This window comes from Prionailurus viverrinus, chromosome B3 (genome assembly GCF_022837055.1).
Source record: "Prionailurus viverrinus isolate Anna chromosome B3, UM_Priviv_1.0, whole genome shotgun sequence".
Lineage (NCBI taxonomy): Eukaryota > Metazoa > Chordata > Mammalia > Carnivora > Felidae > Prionailurus > Prionailurus viverrinus.
In genome coordinates this window covers 55,648,587-55,666,841 of record NC_062566.1, presented here as the reverse complement: position 1 = coordinate 55,666,841, position 18,255 = coordinate 55,648,587, and the positions used below count along the sequence as shown (strand labels likewise).

General features: G+C 40.4%; 2 protein-coding genes across 4 annotated transcripts in view; one reads left to right on the top strand and one right to left on the bottom strand.

The window, feature by feature from the left end:
* Positions 1-1,959, bottom strand: part of UBR1 (ubiquitin protein ligase E3 component n-recognin 1) — a 137,288-nt gene extending 135,329 nt beyond the window's left edge. Inside the window, exon 1 of the mRNA XM_047862247.1 lies at positions 1,780-1,959. Coding sequence (XP_047718203.1) covers positions 1,780-1,860 — 81 coding nt within the window. The 5' untranslated portion in view covers positions 1,861-1,959. The remainder of the gene's footprint in view (positions 1-1,779) is intronic.
* Positions 1,960-15,715: 13,756 nt separating this feature from the next.
* TMEM62 (transmembrane protein 62) overlaps positions 15,716-18,255 on the top strand; it is a 33,911-nt gene continuing 31,371 nt past the window's right edge. The window contains exons 1-3 of one of the 3 annotated variants that reach the window (XM_047862252.1): positions 15,716-16,114; positions 16,369-16,480; positions 17,612-17,749. In XM_047862252.1, the coding sequence (XP_047718208.1) occupies positions 15,935-16,114; positions 16,369-16,480; positions 17,612-17,749 (430 nt within the window). In that variant the 5' untranslated portion in view covers positions 15,716-15,934. Of the gene's footprint in view, positions 16,115-16,368; positions 16,481-16,699; positions 16,719-17,611; positions 17,750-18,255 lie in introns of those variants that run through there. The other 2 variants (XM_047862257.1, XM_047862258.1) reach the window with 2 other exon arrangements.

Sequence of the window (18,255 nt, the reverse complement as noted above, 5' to 3'; positions counted from 1 at the left end):
CCCATACTTACTATTTTTGTTTTCCTTGCCTCCCAATGGTAGTTTATAATACAAAATGATTCAAATGTTAAAGAATTTCTGGGCTTCTTTCACTTAACAGCAAAGAAATAGTAAACTGGAAGACCAGTATCTCACTCTACTGTCAGAATAAAATGAGGACAGTAGCTTTAAAAAGAAAAGGAAAGGAAAAAGATATCTGGTCTTCATCCAGATATGATGACCCTCTTAGATCACCCTGTCTTGTATTAAAATTCTTTGAACACTTGTCTGATCTGTGTCACTAAACTGTGAGTTCCCTCAGGCTATTACACTTGTCTTGGCATCTACCTACTGCTTTGCAAAACCCAAAGTCTTGCCCCCAAGAAATCTAGTATTTCTTCAAGTACAGAATTTGCAAAATAACTCTAGCTTGATTCCTGTACTAATCTCCAATTACAAATAAGTGGAGTCTGGATTGAGGAGGTTTTACTATACCACTGGAAGAATTAGTGTATCAAAGCATTGGCAAAACATTTGGCAATACAAAATTACAGTAACACTTCTGTCCACAGTTTCTGTACTCCTTCTAAGAGGTAAAAAAGCACAAGCTACCATTAAGACCAGATGTTTCAGCTGCTTCTCAATTTTTCCTACCTTCTCATTTCTTATCATCTCAAAGAGATGCTTCCTCCTTCAATACCAGCAGTGAAGTGAGGTTGAACTGCTATTTGAGGTGGAGGATGGTTGCAAGCACTGCTCTAGTTGGTCGCCAAACTCTTATTCCAACTCCCTCCCTACCTGGTTTCTATCTCCCAGCCAGTCACTCCAGTCCTTCCGGTGGATTCTTATTTCTGGAGCTCACTTAATTCTCTCAAACAACAATGCTTAAGTGTCTGCATGATTAAAATAGTCCAAAAAATGTTTTTATTAAAACTACAAACCAAAGAACTTTTAAAGAGGTATATATCCTACACTTTTCTATATGCAGCAATAAAGACAAAGTGATAAAACTCTTAACATCATGCAGCGATCAATATTTGGTTATTCCCTGTCTAGCTCCCCACTAGATGTTCGGGGACATCCAGAATATTCCCTAATAGTTACCTATCTCCTATCCTCCTCATCTGCTTTCTCCCTGTAGGCAGACTATTAACTCAAATTTGCTCAGAGACAGTGAGGGCAAAATACAAGGGCAAAATATGGATTCCGAAATTAATTAATGGTGTGCTCTGAATTGAAAAGTCTGGAAGTTTCTTCTTCACCTTTAGAAAGAACAGACAGATGACGGGTTCCTCCACTGAGGGTTAGGCCTGGGGTTCTCAAGATACTAGAATAAGGGACTACAGTTCCTACACCCCGTATCTTGACATGAGTTGACAGCATTCCCTGCCATTACCAGGCCCCACCCAGCCAGCTGTGAAATATAACATTAGGTGCAGCGTCCTGCATTTCTGTCATCAAGAGAAGGTGGCACTGCGTCCATCGGCAAATGGCTTTTCCTCCAATCCCGTCTTAGCCCCCATACCAGAGCATCTAATAGCATCACCAGTTATTTCTACTTCAGGATAGAGACATGCTTGAACTCGTCACGACTAATAAATGACAAAGTCATAATACTCCGTAGACTTGGCCGGCAGGAATGTGGGTAATGACTAACTTTTATTCCATGGCTTCCTTCCAGATCAATCCATACGACTCCCCCTCCCCAGAGCCGCCATAAGGGGCGAAGCCCGACATCCTCCTGAGCGCGGTATGGAGGGACTGGGGGGGGACAAAAGGAACTTGCCTACAAGGACTTACAGATGCCAGGAGCTGAGGGGTCTGGGGCAACTCCGTGCTGACTTCCATCCTCTCCGTACCCCCAGCCTCCTCGTCCGCCATCTTGAAGGAAACTGACACCCGCAGTTCCAGACCCCCGGCCGAAGACAAGCGGAAACCTGTGGCCGGTCCAAGAAACACGGGGCGGGCGACACTTTTACGACGGCCCCTGAAGTCAGGTTTGACGCAGAATCGAGGCGTGGCTTCCGGTCCGCTTCCCGGAAGCAAGCGTCATGGACCTTAGGGCTGGAGGTTTTTCTTCTAATTTCTTAGTCGTAGTGCCTGGCCTCTGAATAGTTTTGCATCTGGTTCCGATGCTGGGAACTGTTGCGTCTACGAGGTAAAAAATAAATTCAGCGTCCATTTTGAAAGTAAGAAAACTGTGGGGGGCTGAGAACCTGTTCTAGGTCTCTTTCTATCCAGGTTGTTGGTCTGAGTGTGTTTGTCTCCCTCCGTACCCGCAGTGGCTCCCCAGAACCCACAAAATGAGAAAGTACTCAAAGCTATTCCATGTTTAGGAATGTAGCCCATGGACACTTGCACATGCGCACAAGAAAGCTAAAGCCGCATCCGCTTTGGGGAGAGGTGGGTGAAGAAATAACGAAAAATTGAAACCTTGGTCATCCGCGTTAGGGAATATCATACGTTGGTGTTAAAAAGAACAAAGTAGATTTTTGTGGAAAGATAAAGATGAGTTAAGTGAAGTGGGGGGAAAAAAAACCCAAGTTGCCGTAAACTATATATTTGTGCTTATGTGCGTTTAAATGCAAGGGGAAAAGCCTGAAAGGAAAGAACTAATAGCTCTGAGGATAGGAACTTAGTCAAGAGCTACTTTAATTTCATCTGTATTGTTTTAAATTGTTTACAAACTAACGATTTAATATACGGTTTTAACAAAGGGAAAAATAATGATAAAGCTAACATGCTGGAAGGAATTAAAAGCTAACTATTGGGGAAAAGGCTAAGTCATATCTTTACCTCAAATCATATATATCAAAATAATTCTTAGTGAATTGAAGTTTACTAAAAAAAAAAAAAAGTAAAAAACAAAACGTAAATATTTGTATATTAGGACAGAGGAGGCTTTTTAAAGCATGACACCAAAGGCAGAAAATATAAAAAGACTGATAGGTAATTTAATCGAAATTTAAAACTTACATATAAAAATAAATTACACAGAGTTAAAAAGTAAACAAAAACTGGGAAGAAAAGCCTGCAACATTCATGACAGACGAACAGATAAAATCCCAAAGACTATTTCAATACAAAAATAGGCAAAATACATAAATATGCAACTCACTAATTTTGTATAAAGATGAAAAAACCTAACAAGTAAGCAAATAAATGCAAATTAAACAAAATGGGATTCCATTTATTGGATGTAAAGTTGGTCTGTTTCTGTTTTTTCTTAAAGATAACCACCATGTTCGTAAGCTGGAAGGATACTCATTGTTACATAAAAAACAAGTGTATTAGTAAGCCTACAGAAAGTAACGTTCAGAAGCCAGTTTTTCTTAAATGCATACTCTTTGGCCCAGTGATTCCATTTTTAAGGCCATATCCTAAAGATCTAATTCAGGATGCAAGTGAAGTTTAAACTGCATCATTACTGGTAATGGAGAAAAATTACAAACAACTCAGGTGCTCTTAATAAAGGACATTGGCTAAATAAACTTTGGTCACTCCATACAATGTAATTCTCTGCAGCCATTAAAAGTGTTGTAGAACACTGATTCTCAAAGTGTGGTCTACAGACTCCCTGGGAATTCCCCAAATTTAGGAAGCTGACGGGGTGAAAACTTTTATAGTAACTTCTATAGTAATAACAAAGAACTTTTGTGCTTTTTTTATAAGCCATGTGATATTTGTACTAACTGATGCAGAAGCAATGGTGGGTGAAACTGTTGGCCTCTTAGCACAAAATAAAAAGCAGTGGCACCAAATTCAAGTCACCAAAGTGATCTAGAAGTAATTTCTTGACTACCATGCTCTTGCAGTAAAAAAAAAAAAAAAAAAAAAAAAAAAGTGTGGGGAGGGGAGAATCTGTTTCCCAATGTCCTTGATGGAGCAGTAAAAATGTTACAAAATCTCAACTCTTTTAAGTATTCTGTATGATGAAATGGGAAGCACACATAAACCTTTTCTGTTGTGTTCAAAAGTATGATAGTTGACTTGAGGAGAAGCACTTGAGTTGCTAAGTCAACCAGCCAGTTTTTACAAGGAATACCACATTAACTTAACAAGTTAGCAGGTATCCGGGTACTTAGATATTTGGCAGGCATTTTCTCAAATATGAATAAGTAAGCTTTTCTCTTCAAGGAAAACAATTAGCAATTTTTGTTGTCGATTTTACTAGTAGAGATTTCAAGGGAACATTCTGTGGAAAACATATCTTCCACTGCGAGTTTGACAAAGTCCCAATGAAATTGGTGATATTAACATGCGTGATTTTTTTGACAATGTGTAATGGAATATATTGACATTTGGAAGATCTGTATAACTCATTGAACCAAAATCTTGTAAATATCAAACACAGGGTATTATAAAGAATAGGTGAAAGATCCATTCACATTGCTAAATAGACCAATAGAATTTAATGTTACGGAGTACAAAAATTTAATTGATATGGTTTTACATTCCACATTGAATTGTTTTTTTTTTAATTTACCATTTTCCCAGTTTTGCTGTGGTTTCAAAGGATATCCACAATTATATGAAAATGCCATTGCAATACTCTTCTCCTTTCCAACTATGCATCTGTGTGAGGCCAGATTTTTTTTCATATACTTCAACCAAAATAATGTATCACAATAGATTGAACACAGAAGCAGCTATGAGAATCCAGCTGCCCTTTATTAAAGAGACTTTCAAAAATGTAAAACATTGCCATATCTTTCAGTAATTTTTTCTTCTAGAAAACTTCTTTTTCATTAAAAAATATTATTTATGTTAACATGTATTGGGTTGATAATCGTTATTTTTTTTAATGTTTATTTTTGAGAATGGGGGAGGGGCAGAGAGGGAGGAGAGAGAATCCCAAGTAGGCTCCTTGCTGTCAGCACAGAGCCCAACACAGGGTTCAATTCCACGAACAATGAGGTCATGACCTGAATTGAAGAGTCAGACACTTAACTGACTGAGCCATCCAGGCGCCCCTGGAGTCACCAGTTGCAGTGTCTGAGACCATACAATTTAAGAGCCAATGTTGTAAAGGTGGTCTTATGGACTTAGGAAGATATTCACTATATATTGTTGGGTGGAAAAAGCAAGTTACTAAAATAATATGGTTCTAATTTTGTAAGAAAAAATTCTAGATATTTAATGACGAATACTAATCACCAAAATATTACTCTTGGTTATCCTTCAGTTGCAAAAATGTGGACATTTTAATTTTCTACCTATTCCTTAACTGTATTTTCTATTTTTTCTTCCAATAAATATTTAGTACTTATGTAAAACATTTTTATCTGCCTACTTCTTATGATAGGTAAAATACTAAATACTTGGATGGATGGATGGATGGATGGATGGATGGATGAATAGTCTATTCAGCTCAAAACTACTCCTTGATAATGTCTTCCCTGATCTAGCCAGATATGGTGGGGTTTTTCCCTCCTCTTGGAGGAACTAGTAGCTATAGTTCCTATAGTAGGCTTTAGTAGTACCTATAGTACCTATAATAGGCTAGTTCCTAGCCTGTAGAATCAAACTTTCTGTATTGGAATTTCTTTTTTAGCACTTGTGGGTTGTGTGACCTTGGGCAAATTAATTTCTCTGAGACTTGGTTTCCCCATCTGTAAAATAGATGTAGTAATGAGAGTATTTTCCTTATATAATGGTTATGAAGATTAGTGAGACACTTTACCTAAAGCCCTCAATGACTGGTAGTGTTCAGTACAATGCCTGCTAGTGTTCAGGATGGATGTTTTGTTTTCTTTTGTTTTGTTTTGTTTTTTGTTTTCTGGCTGTCCTGCATCCAGTAGCACTTTCTTTATTTGATGCAGAAGGTCTTTCCATTGTAGGAAGTCTTGTTGGAGGGAACCATGTCCCCAAACATGTGGTTAGAATTCATTCCTGCCTGGTATCCTAAGATAGCAATGCCCAGACTATCCTTGCCAAAAGATGGTTGTGCCTCCTGCAGTTCCTTGGGTTTCTGCTTTTTTTCTAAGCCTGTTCCTTGCCTCCTGTGGAATCTTTGAGTCCCTGATAACCTTTCCGTAATAATAGTCAAAATTTAACTATTAAATTATTTATAACATAGTGCCTTATGTAGGCAGTTTTTCATGGCCTATTGAATTTCCTCGTCTAATGTTAGTTCCTTGAGTGCAGAAGCCAAGACTCATACATAGAAATGTCAGCTATTTTGTTAAAGACTTTAGGTGCATTTTCAAGTGTAACTCTGAAACAATCCTGTGATGTAGTTCCTATTATCACCACTGCACAGACAAGGAAACTATATCTTGAACAAGTGAGATTGCTTGTTTAAACCTGCAATTACTAAGTGACAAAACCTGGATTCAAAATCAAGGTCTATCTGGCTTCAAAATTTGTGTCCTTAACCGCTTCACTGTTGTACTCCAGTTAAAAAACATTTTGAAAAAAAACCTTTTGAGTCTCTTTTACCATTTTATATGTTGTGATTGCAATGCTTATTATTAAATAAACAAAAATATCAGGTATCTGGCACACATTTTACATTCTAGTATACTTATATTAAATATTTTATAGGGATTTTATAAAGTAGATATAAACTTACGAATTATCATTGCTCTTTTCTGATCTAGACCAAGGTATGGCTTGATCTACTTTATAACAGGAGTATGAATTTCTTTGATTCTTCTGCAAATACATATTTCTTTTTAAATTAGCATTGGTTGGGGCGCCTGGGTGGCTCAGTCAGTTAAGCGTCCGACTTCGGCTCAGGTCACGATCTCGCGGTATGTGAGTTCGAGCCCTGCGTCGGGCTCTGTGCTGACTGCTCAGAGCCTGGAGCCTGCTTCCGATTCTGTGTCTCCCTCTCTCTCTGACCCTCCCCCGTTCATGCCCTGTCTCTCTCTGTCTCAAAAATAAATAAACGTTAAAAAAATTTTTTTTTTTTGGGGGGCGCCTGGGTGGCGCAGTCGGTTAAGCGTCCGACTTCAGCCAGGTCACGATCTCGCGGTCCGTGAGTTCGAGCCCCGCGTCAGGCTCCGGGCTGATGGCTCGGAGCCTGGAGCCTGTTTCCGATTCTGTGTCTCCCTCTCTCTCTGCCCCTCCCCCATTCATGCTCTGTCTCTCTCTGTCCCCAAAATAAATAAACGTTGAAAAAAAAAATTTAAAAAAAAAAAAGAAAAAAAAAATTTTTTTTTTAATAAATTAGCGTTGGCATCTAAATAACTTTTGTGAGTAAGTTGCAGGGTCATTTTTCAGGTGTCATTTTACTGTTTGAAGTATGATCAACAACTAATATACATTGATTAGCTTTCTCAAAACCCCAGGATGACATAATTAGGACAGCCATACTCAAAACTATGTGTTCCTTAGACTCCTCATTGTGAGTTGTGCTGGAGGTTTTCAACCCTGTTTACACATAAGGATCACCTGGAACTTTTAACAAATTCTAATACTAATTCTAATCACTCTAGTGACTCTGATTTACTTAGGAGTAAGACCTGAGTATCGTTTTTTAAAAAAAACCTCTTCCAAGTGTTCCTAATGAGCAATCAGAGTTGGGAAACCCTCAGTGATTCTATTTTAATGGACTTCTTTCTCTAGGATATTTTCTTATATGGGATGATAGTAGTGACTACATGATTCCTCCTACCTGGTACAAATCCTTAATATTCCTCATCCAGATTAGAGAAGAGCAACCATCCTATCTGATCTCTTTATTTCCACTCCTTTGTTCGTATTCATCCCTTGTTTTCCTGCCAGAAATATTTGTAAATATAAACCTGGTCATACGACTCTTTTAAGTAAATTAGATGACTACCCTATAGAATAAAATTTAACCCTTAAGCATGGCATTCAAAGCCCTTCTCAATCTGTCTTGAAACACTTTTTGCTAGTCTAATCTCCCTTGCCACTTCTTACCTTAAACTATCTACACTGTTATTTCCCATATACACCGTTTAGTCTCATCGTTGCTTTTGCATCGGTTAGTCCATTGGCCTAGAATGCCCCCTCACCCATCACAACACCTCTTTCTATGAAGGGATTTCTGCTTATTCTTTAGGGATCAGCTTCCTCTGAGAAGTTTTCTGATTCATTTTCCAACAGGCAGAATTGTTCCCTCTGTGCTTTCACTGCCCTTTAAACGAAAGAATACAGGAAGCTGGGATATGACCTTACTAAAATTGCAAAAACAATTTCACAACTTTTACAAAAAAGAAACCTTCAGTTTAACCTATGTGCTTAATATATACACACATTTATGTCAGTTATTCTTTCATTTACATGTTATGGCAATTCTTAGTCTTATTTGTCTAATTCATTGACTGGAGTTACTGGATTGTCTCAATTAGGCCTGGCATGTTCTTTGTCAAGAAATATTTCCTTTTTAACATTAGAGACTATCATTTTCATAATCTTTGGTCTGTTGGAAATGTAGCTATTGAGAAGCCCTCAAGAATGATTTTTATTTATTTTTTTAATATTTGTTTATTTTTGGGAGAGTGCAAGTGGAGGAGGGGCAGACAGAGGGGGACAGAGGATCTGAGGCAGGCTCTGTGCTGATAGGCTGACAGCAGTAAGCCCCATGTGGGGCTCGAACTCATGAACCCACTGTGAGATCATGACCTGAGCTGAAGTCGAACACTCAGCCGTCTGCGCCACCCAGGTGCCCCTCAAGCATGATTTTTATTTATTTTATTTTTTAATGTTTATTTATTTTTGAGAGAGAAAGAGAGACAGAGCATGAGCACTGGAGGGGCAGACAGAGAGGGAGACCTAGAAATCGAAGTAGGCTTCAGCGTCCAAGCCGCCAGCACAGATTCCAACGTGGGGCTCGAACTCACAAACCATGAGATTGTGACCTGAGCCAAAGTCAGATGCTGAACTGACTGAGCCACCCAGGCACCCCTCGAGCATGATTTTTAAATGGCAGCAACTTGAATGTTGCTGTGTTGGAACATAGGTGTAAAATGAAGCATGTTCAGAGACAATTCAGTATACTTTCTGTAAATTTGAAAAAGCATTTACCGTATGGTGAATGTTTATTGATTAGATTGATGATTGTTTATTTTGGAGTATTTTGGAGGAAAAGTTAACCCAGACCCTTCAGAGAGGAGGGTCTGGGCTACTATCTCATGATTAGTGCAGAAAACAATACAAAGCCAAGATTTTGCACTTACTAAAGGACATATAAATTTTAAAGAAGTAAGCAACAAAAAAACTATAGAGTGGTACCACTGTCCTCATCTTATGACTTCCAAGTTTCTACTCCTACTACTTACAAGGAGCTGTCCCAAGAGTGCTGGTTTCTGAGCTAAGGAAAGGGCCTGGGCTCTCTGGTCCTCTCAGGAAGTCTGTGGACCATGACAACCCCATGTAGGGGGCAGATTATACGTGAAAAAAGAGGCTCCCACATTGAGCTGAGGAGCAGGGATCATTAGGGTTTTTAGGGTCAAAACCAGGATGGAGAGGGGATAGTCTTCGTTAAGACAGAAGTTATCAGTCTTGGACTAAGGTCATTCCTGCAGTTGTGGGGAGATCAGCCCTATTTTAGAAGTGGAATGGGCCTGAGAATGTGACAAAGTAGTCAAGACTGGAGGCTTGAGCATCAGTTTTAGAAAAATTGGTCCTGGGTTCAGAGATTTCATTTTTGGGATTGGTTTGAAGACCTAAGTTTACAGCAGTTAGCTTCATTTTAGAAAGAAGGATGTCCATGCCTGGGGAGTCATTTCTGGGGTAAAACTCAGATTGCTGGTTCAAATTGAGTTGGACCTAGGTTAGGGGTCATAAATAGGCATGGATCTTGGGTTCACCCTCAGCCTTGGATCCATAGGTTTCATTTAAGGGCTCTGCTGGTCAGAGGATCTTGTCTGTTCAGGTGATCAACCACAACAGCATTTTAGCCCTGGTAGAAGGGAGGAAAGTCTGGGAAAAGAGGAATATACAGATAAAGAATTTATCAAAGATAGTACAAATAGGAAGAGAGAATCAGGATGTGGGTCAAGATCCATACAACTCCATGGAGCATACTGTTCACAGAGGAGCCAGGATATGGAAATGTGCACATGACTGAGAAGGAATGAGACTGAATACTCAATGGAAGGAACTTCGTTTAGACATGCAGAAAATGGTTCAACCTACCAGGAGAATAAAATCTGGTTTGGAGAGAGTCAAAGTGGATCCTTCCACCAAGTCTGTGGAAGGAGTTGTATTCCTCAGTTTGCAGCAGACTGCAACAATACTGGGGTTCAAGTGCTTTGCTGAACAGATTAAATAGACAAGAACAAATTTATTTGTCTAGCATCTGAGTAAATTCTGGAAAAAGGACCTAAGCTGGACCCATCATGGTTTGAGCACTTGTCAATACAGCCTACTAACCATCTGTATATTCTATCCGGGCATCTTCTTCTTTTAAAATTATTTTAAAATAAATAATAAATGATAGTAAAAAATAAATATATATATTTAAGCATTGTCTTTATAGGCACTGTGTTAGGCACTTTAGAGAAAAGTTTAGGCAAAGGTTGCATGCATTAAAGGGTAGATGAGATGAGTATGAGCAATACATGATATGCAGTAGATAACAGCAAAAATAATCCATTTCTAGGCACAGAGTGAAAGCAGATACCAGATACAGCTGTTAAGCTGTGCACCAGACATGGTGATCAACCAGGGTGACTTAGAAGTCAGAAAGCTCTGGGAGCAGCTGACTCTGAAAAATAAAAATGACACAATATTTCAAGAGTTTAAAAGTGGCAAGTAGGGGTTTAGACAACTGCTGAAGACTTTAAGATTGAATTAGTGATAAGAATGTGGAAGACCAAACACATAGAAAAATCAAGATAATTTATCAGTGCAGGAAAATGAGTTGTGCAAGCAAAGAATAGCTGTACTAGGAGTTAGCAGAATATAGCCCCAAATCCAACTGCTGTCTATTTTTATACAGCCTTCAAGCTAAGAATACTTTTAACATTTTTAGATGGTTGAAAAAAGGTCAAAGGAAGAATATTTTATAATACATTTAAAATACATAAACTTGGAGCACCTGTGTGGCTCAGTTAGTTAAGTGTCTAACTCTTGATTTCAGCCCAGGTCATGGTCTCTTAGTTTCATGGGTTTAAGCCCCAAGTCTGGCTCTGTGCTGATGGTGCAGAGACTGCTTGGGATTCTCTCTCTCTGCCCCTCCCCCACTCGTGTTCTCTGTCTCTCTAAACAGAGAGACATCTCTAATTAGCCCATCTCTAAATACCACTACATGAAATCAATAAACTTAAAAAAAAAAAAAAACCTGAGCTAAAATCAAAAGTCAGACACTTAACCAACTGAGCCACCCATACCCTGAGCATTTTTTTTTAAGGCTTATGGATTCATGCCTCATTGCAGGGATGGCAGAGTAGCACTTGTATCCCAGGAATCTGAAAGCTGACAATCTTATGACTGTTTCTCCATCTGTGTTATACATTTAAACACATGTGAAGCATAGATTTAAGGTCATCCAAACCTGCCATGATTGCCTCATTCCAAAGTGGCTGTATGGTCATTGTTTCTTTTACCCAACCATAAAATGACTTATAAGTGGTGATCATTTTAATAGTAACCTAAGATCAAGCTTCCCACGTTTATTTTTTAATTTAGCATTTATTTATATTTTTTAAATTGTGGTAAAAGACATGTAACATAAAATTTACCAATTTAGTCATTTTTAAATGCACATTATGTATATTTTAGCTGTGTGGTGGCATTAAGTGCATTCATGTTGTTATGCAACCATCACCACATCCATCTCCAGAACATTTTCATCTTGCAAAACTGAAAATCTGTACCTATTAAACTTTAACTCCTCATTTCCCCCTCTTTCCAGTCCTTGGCAGCCACCATCCTACCTTCTGTGTCTGTGAATTTGACTACTCTCAGTACCTTATGTAGGTGGAATCATACAGTATGTGTCCTTTGTGACTGGCTTATTTTACTGGCATAATGTTCTCAAGGCTCATCCATGTTGTAGCATGTGTGAGAATTTCCTTGATCTGTGATTTCTTACTTTTGCAGGAGTTTCAGGTTCCTTATGCAGAGCCTTAACTACCTAGATAAAATTATCCTCAAATTCGTTTTTCTAAAGAGTGAGTGTAGTGTTCCCTAAAAAGCTGAAAAACTGTCTGGTACCTGCTAATGATTATAGGAGCAGCGTCCACAATAGCCAAAAGATGGAAATAATCGACATGACCATCGACAGATGAATGAATAAAGAAAATGTGGTATATTCATACAGTGAAATATTATTCAGCTTTAAAAAGGAAGGAAATTCTGACACATGCTATAACATTTATCAAAACATTATATTGAGGGGTGGGGGAGGGAGGATGAAGAGTTAATCTTTAATGGGTACTGAGGGGCGCCTGGGTGGCGCAGTCGGTTAAGCGTCCGACTTCAGCCCGGTCACGATCTCGCGGTCCGTGAGTTCGAGCCCCGCGTCAGGCTCTGGGCTGATGGCTCGGGAGCCTGGAGCCTGTTTCCGATTCTGTGTCTCCCTCTCTCTCTGCCCCTCCGCCGTTCATGCTCTGTCTCTCTCTGTCCCAAAAATAAATAAACGTTGAAAAAAAAAATAATGGGTACTGAAATGAGTTTCAGTTTGGGTAGTGATCTGAAGGTAATTTCATCAACTTATGTTTATGAGAATCACATAGTTCAATTTATGACTATTGATGACAATGTACATTGTTTGTGAAATGCCCAAGTGATACATTCCCCCTTGACTTTAGTTCTAGGAAAGTTTGCTTTCATGGTGAAATGCTACTTGCTCTGTTTATGAGATAACAAGAAGTCTACCTTTCTCCTTTGACAGGAACTGAGAATCACTTTTTATGATGATGTGTAGTGATTAGCTGTCAAACCAGTATTTCCTTGGACAATCAACCATCATTAAATTAATAACTCCTGTTTCTACTCACTTTGAACACTGTGAGTGAAGCAGCTTGGTGACAATTCAGTGTCTGCAATCCAGACTGCTGACCTTTGTGACTTCAAACCAAGTTTCTCAGTCCAAAATGTCTTAACAGCAGGTCTGTTCCTATCATCTATCACATAGCTTCTTGTTGTATTCTATTTCTAGAAAATGATTCTCATATATTAAAAAAAAATAATGTTTTTTTTAATTTTTTTTAACGTTTTATTCATTTTTGAAACAGAGAGAGACAGAGCATGAACGAGGGAGGGGCAGAGAGAGAGGGAGACACAGAATTGGAAGCAGGCTCCAGGCTCTGAGCCATCAGCCCAGAGCCCAACACGGGGCTTGAACTCACAGACCGCGAGATCGTGACCTGAGCTGAAGTCGGCCGCCCAACCGACTGAGCCACCCAGGCGCCCCAATGTTTATTTATTTTGAGAGAGAGAGAGAGAGAGAGAGAGAGAGAGAGAGAGAGAGCATGAGCAGGGGAGGGGCAGAGAGAGAGACACACACACAGAATCTGAAGCTGGCTCCAGGCTCTGAGCTGTCAGCACAGAGCTGACTCGGGGCTTGAACTCACCAACTGTGATATCATGACCTGAGCCGAAGTCAGATGCTTAACCTGCTGAGCCACCCAGGCACCCCTGATTCTCATATTTTTAAGGTTCCTCCAGGGTCTCTTCAAATCCATATTATATGCCACATTGCCTGTGTTTTAAATCAGATCATCTCAACCATATCTTCCAAATTTGGTTTAAAGATATCCATACAGATTTTTTTTTTCTAGTGCAGTATTAGACAAAACTAAAACTTTATTCATATGGACAGTGCTGTCCATATATACACCATAGCCCTAGTTCTTTTGTCACTTGGGTTCCAAATTTTGGGCACTAAATTTTAACTATCTCTTTTTCTCTCCTCAAATATCCAATCACCTGTCAAATTCTATAGCTTCTGTCTTTACAATTATTTTACATCTGATCCTTCTTTTAAAATGTTTATTTATTTTTGAGAGACACAGAGGGAAAGTTTGACAGGAGCCGAGGGAGAGGGAGACACACAATCTGAAGCAGGCTCCAGGCTCTAAGCTGTCAGCCCAAAGTCTGATGCGGGCCTCTACCTAATGAACCATGAAATCATGACCTGAGCCAAAGGCTGAGAAGGCTAATGCTTAACCGACTGAGCCATCCAGGCTTCCTTTCTAATCTCAATGTCACTCTCCCATCTTCTTTCTTCAGGACTTTATAATTATGCAGTACCTGCAATCTTGGTCTATTTGGGCTGCCGAAACAAAATATCACAGAATGGTGGGTTGCAAACAGAAGTTTATTTCTCACAGTTCTGGAGGCTAGATGTCTAAGATCAGGTGCCAGCATGGTTGGATTCTGGTAAAGCTCTCTTCCACGTTGTAGATTGCTGACTTCTCACTATCTCCTCACATGGTAGAAGGGGGGAGGGATCTCTCTAGAGTCTCTTTTATAAGGGCACTAATTCTGTTCACAAGGGCAGATCCTATCTCTAAAAAACCATCACATTGAGTATTAACATTTCAACATAAAAACTTTGTGAGGACACATTCAGATCATAGCACTAGATTATTCCAATATTCTTCTAACAGGATTGTCTGCCATAGCTCTCCTCTATCCAGTCGGTTCCCTAAGCTGTTGTCAGATCTATCTTCACTCTTAACATTTATACAGGCCTTCTAAAATGTGGCTCAAACTAAAGGTCTGGTCCAATTACTACCATTCCTCTATGCATACCCAAGCCCAGACTGAAGTACTCACTGTCTCCTCAAGCTGTCCTGCATTTTCTCACCTTAATGCTTTGGTTCATGTTAGGTCCTGGTGGAAAGTGCTTCTCCTCATCCCACCCCCAATCTATGCCACTCAAATACTATCCATCCTCTATATGCCACTTCCTTAATTAAACTCCTCCTGATTCCAAAGATGTGATCTGTACTGGTTTTAACCTTCTCTAGCTTTTTATATCTGGTTGTCTCTTGTGCCAAAAGGCATATTGGTCTTATAGTAAACTTATTTGTGTATTTTTGTCTCCTACATAAGTTTCTAAGATAAAGAACCATGGTTTTTTAGCCACTTACGTTTCTCTATATTTTCTGCTTATATCAATACCTTGCTTTCCAAAGGTACACAGGAAAGTATGTAATAAATTGAAATTGGCATAACTCCAATATTGGCAACATATCCCCCCAAAAAATACCTCAAAGAGGGGTTAAAAAAGATGCTATTTGTATAAAAATGTTTATTCAGAACAGCGATATGTTTATTCAAAAATGTTTTTCAGAACATTCCTAACATAACAAACAATCCAAAAGTTCAACAATAACAGAATGGTTAGATAAATCAAGGGCAGGACCCGAATCTAATTCTTCTCTTGTGCCTGCCCATAGGGAGTATTTACAATTTATCAAATGAGAGGTATAACACTCTAACAGGATATGATATAGCGAAGTGCATATGAAATCAGATTTAGGTAAAAATAACATCACAAAACATACTTATTTCATGTATTGAAAACCTATGGAAGCACGTTGTTAATAATCGTAAGGGCCGAAAGAAAGCCATCTGTCACATTTGTACAGTAATTTAAAAGGCGTCCTCATACATACTTTGATTCTTACAAACCTGTGAAGTACGCTCGGGAGGCATTATTAACTCCGTTTTACAGGTAAGGAAACTGACCCACTGGGGTCAGGAATGATTGACTAAGGCGGAGACCGGACTCTAGTTTCCGCCTCCCGGACCAGGGTCCTTTCCCTGCCACTCCTCGGCAACCCTGATTGGTGCTGGAGGTCTCAGTTTCCTTTTCTTCCCCGGCATTCGGTTTGCAAACCCTGCCCCGAGACGCGGGCGGCTGGCGAGCTGCATTTGCGCTGCGAGGCGCAGGTGCAGCCGAGGCAGAGAAGCTGAGCCTTAGGCCCCGCGCGACCATAGAGTCCGGAAGTGCGGCCAGAGCAGCTCGCGGGGGCGCCGCACCGGGGGAACCCGGGACCGGGAGGGCAGCGCAGGAGCGGGCGGAATGGCCGCAATGCTGGCCATGAAGGTGGTCACGGGGCTGGCGGCAGCGGCACTGGCGGCAATGCTCTTGGAGCACTATGGCCTGGCTGGTCAGCCCTCGCCGCTGCCCCAGCCCCGCGCCCCCCGGAGCCCGCACCCCGCTCCGGGCCCCGGAGCCAGCAACATCTTCTGGGGTCTGCAGGTGACGCAGCGGGAGCACGGCGGGGGGTGGGTGCAGAGCCTGCCCGACGGGGTGAGACGCGGGCAGTTCCCGCGGGGGCGTCACTGCCGCGGCCCCAAACTTCTGGCTGGGGACTCTGTCCTTCCTTGGGAGGGTTCGTTATTGCATTGCATCCTTGCCTTTTCCGTCCGCCTTTAGAGAGCTGCCGGGTCGCCTGCTGTCTGTGCTTCCTCTTCCTGACTCAGATATCTCTGTTTAATACCTGCTTTCGGCAGATATCCGACATTCACCTGAGCAGGTTTCGCGATCCAGGCAGAGCTGTAGACTTAGAGAAGTTCTGTTCAGAAACTATTGGCATCATTCAACCAGCTCTCGTCCTGGCAACAGGTAGGGAGGGTTGCCGTGTGGTCGTGTTGTTCTGTGATCAGAATGGTAGAATGCTAGCCTGGGCTGCAGCTTTTCACTTCGGGGACGTTGGGAACACTATAGCCCCAGCCCCCGGTGAGTCCTTCTGTAGAGGAGATGGGACATTGCGGTTACCTTTGCCATGCGTAACTGAGTCAAGATCCAAGTAACTTTGCAGTAGCAAGGTTCCCTCAAAGCAGAAGCAAGGCTCGTGATATCAGTTAGTATGCCGTTTACTATATCTTATATCTGTACCTGTTTGTCGTCGTCGTAGTTCTGGATTTGAGAGAGGATTCGGGAAAGTCCTTTAACCACAAATCAGAAGTTATCTTTTTTTTTTTAACTAACATTTACAGTTTGTTTGTTTGTTTGTTTGTTTTACAACGTTAGTCAACCTTATGTTGTCAATTGTTTGAGGCTTAAAGTGACTCAGGACACTTTTCTTCATCTCTTGGTACTTCTGTGGCTTGGGTTCTCCGGACTAACTGCTCGCAAATGTGTTGAAGGACAAGCTGAAAAAGCATCTGTCTTGTCTACTGGGGGATTCATATCCCACCCACCTTACTGGAACACCTCTGCTGACATGATAGAGTATCAGTCCTCATTTCATAGAAAACCTCAATTTCAACTGTACACTTAGTTTTCTAGAAATGTTGGTGTTTCATTGTCCAAACCACATCTTCCAGATTGCTTCTTGCTGTAAAAATAACACTTGGTCAGATTACATACCCTGATTTGGGGTGTGGAAATATGGTTGTCATAGATATCAGGCTTCTGCCCAGAGTGTTGGAATTTCTTATAGTTTTCATTTTTATCAGAGTTTCATGATGCATTTTGTATTGCTCTCTTTAAAGATAATTTTTTTTCAGAACCCATTTCTAATATCACAGGAGGTTAAACAGGCACTTGCTAACCCAGAAGAAACAAAGTCCTTGCTGAGAAAATCTTACTTTAAATGGCTTGCTGTGGACATAGATGGACTCATAAGTTGTTATGTTTATACATGTTGAGTACTTTAAGTGTCTTTGTTCCTTTAGTGTGCACTTAAAAACAATTTTTTAACCCCCTGGGGCTTATTTTACATTGTGATTCAAGTCTTATATAAATCTACAGGAGATCTCACTGATGCCAAAACAAAGGAACAGTTTGGATCCAGGCAGCATGAGGTAGAATGGCAAACTTACCATGGTATTCTGAAGAAGACAAGGGTCTTGGAAAAAACCAAGTGGCTTGATATCAAAGGAAATCATGGTAAGAGTCAAGACCCACATAAAATCAAAACTAGTTTTTTTCCCCCTTCAAGAGCCTACATTCTCCAATTTAGATTATAAAAGTATAAAATGGGAATGTTGTAACATAGGTTTAGATAGACTGAAGGCCACAACTCTGAAATACAACTATATTATGTGATTTATTTTATTTTTTTATTTTTTTTTTTTCCAACGTTTTTTATTTATTTTTGGGACAGAGAGAGACAGAGCATGAATGGGGGAGGGGCAGAGAGAGAAGGAGACACAGAATCGGAAACAGGCTCCAGGCTCTGAGCCATCAGCCCAGAGCCCGACGCGGGGCTCGAACCCACGGACCGCGAGATCGTGACCTGGCTGAAGTCGGATGCTTAACCGACTGCGCCACCCAGGCGCCCCTATATTATGTGATTTAAAACATCACATGTCACTTTTAGCCTATGAGGGGAAAGTTGGTATGGCCCTTTCTTCTTTACATGAAGAAAAGCTTCTAGCAAAACCTATGCAGGA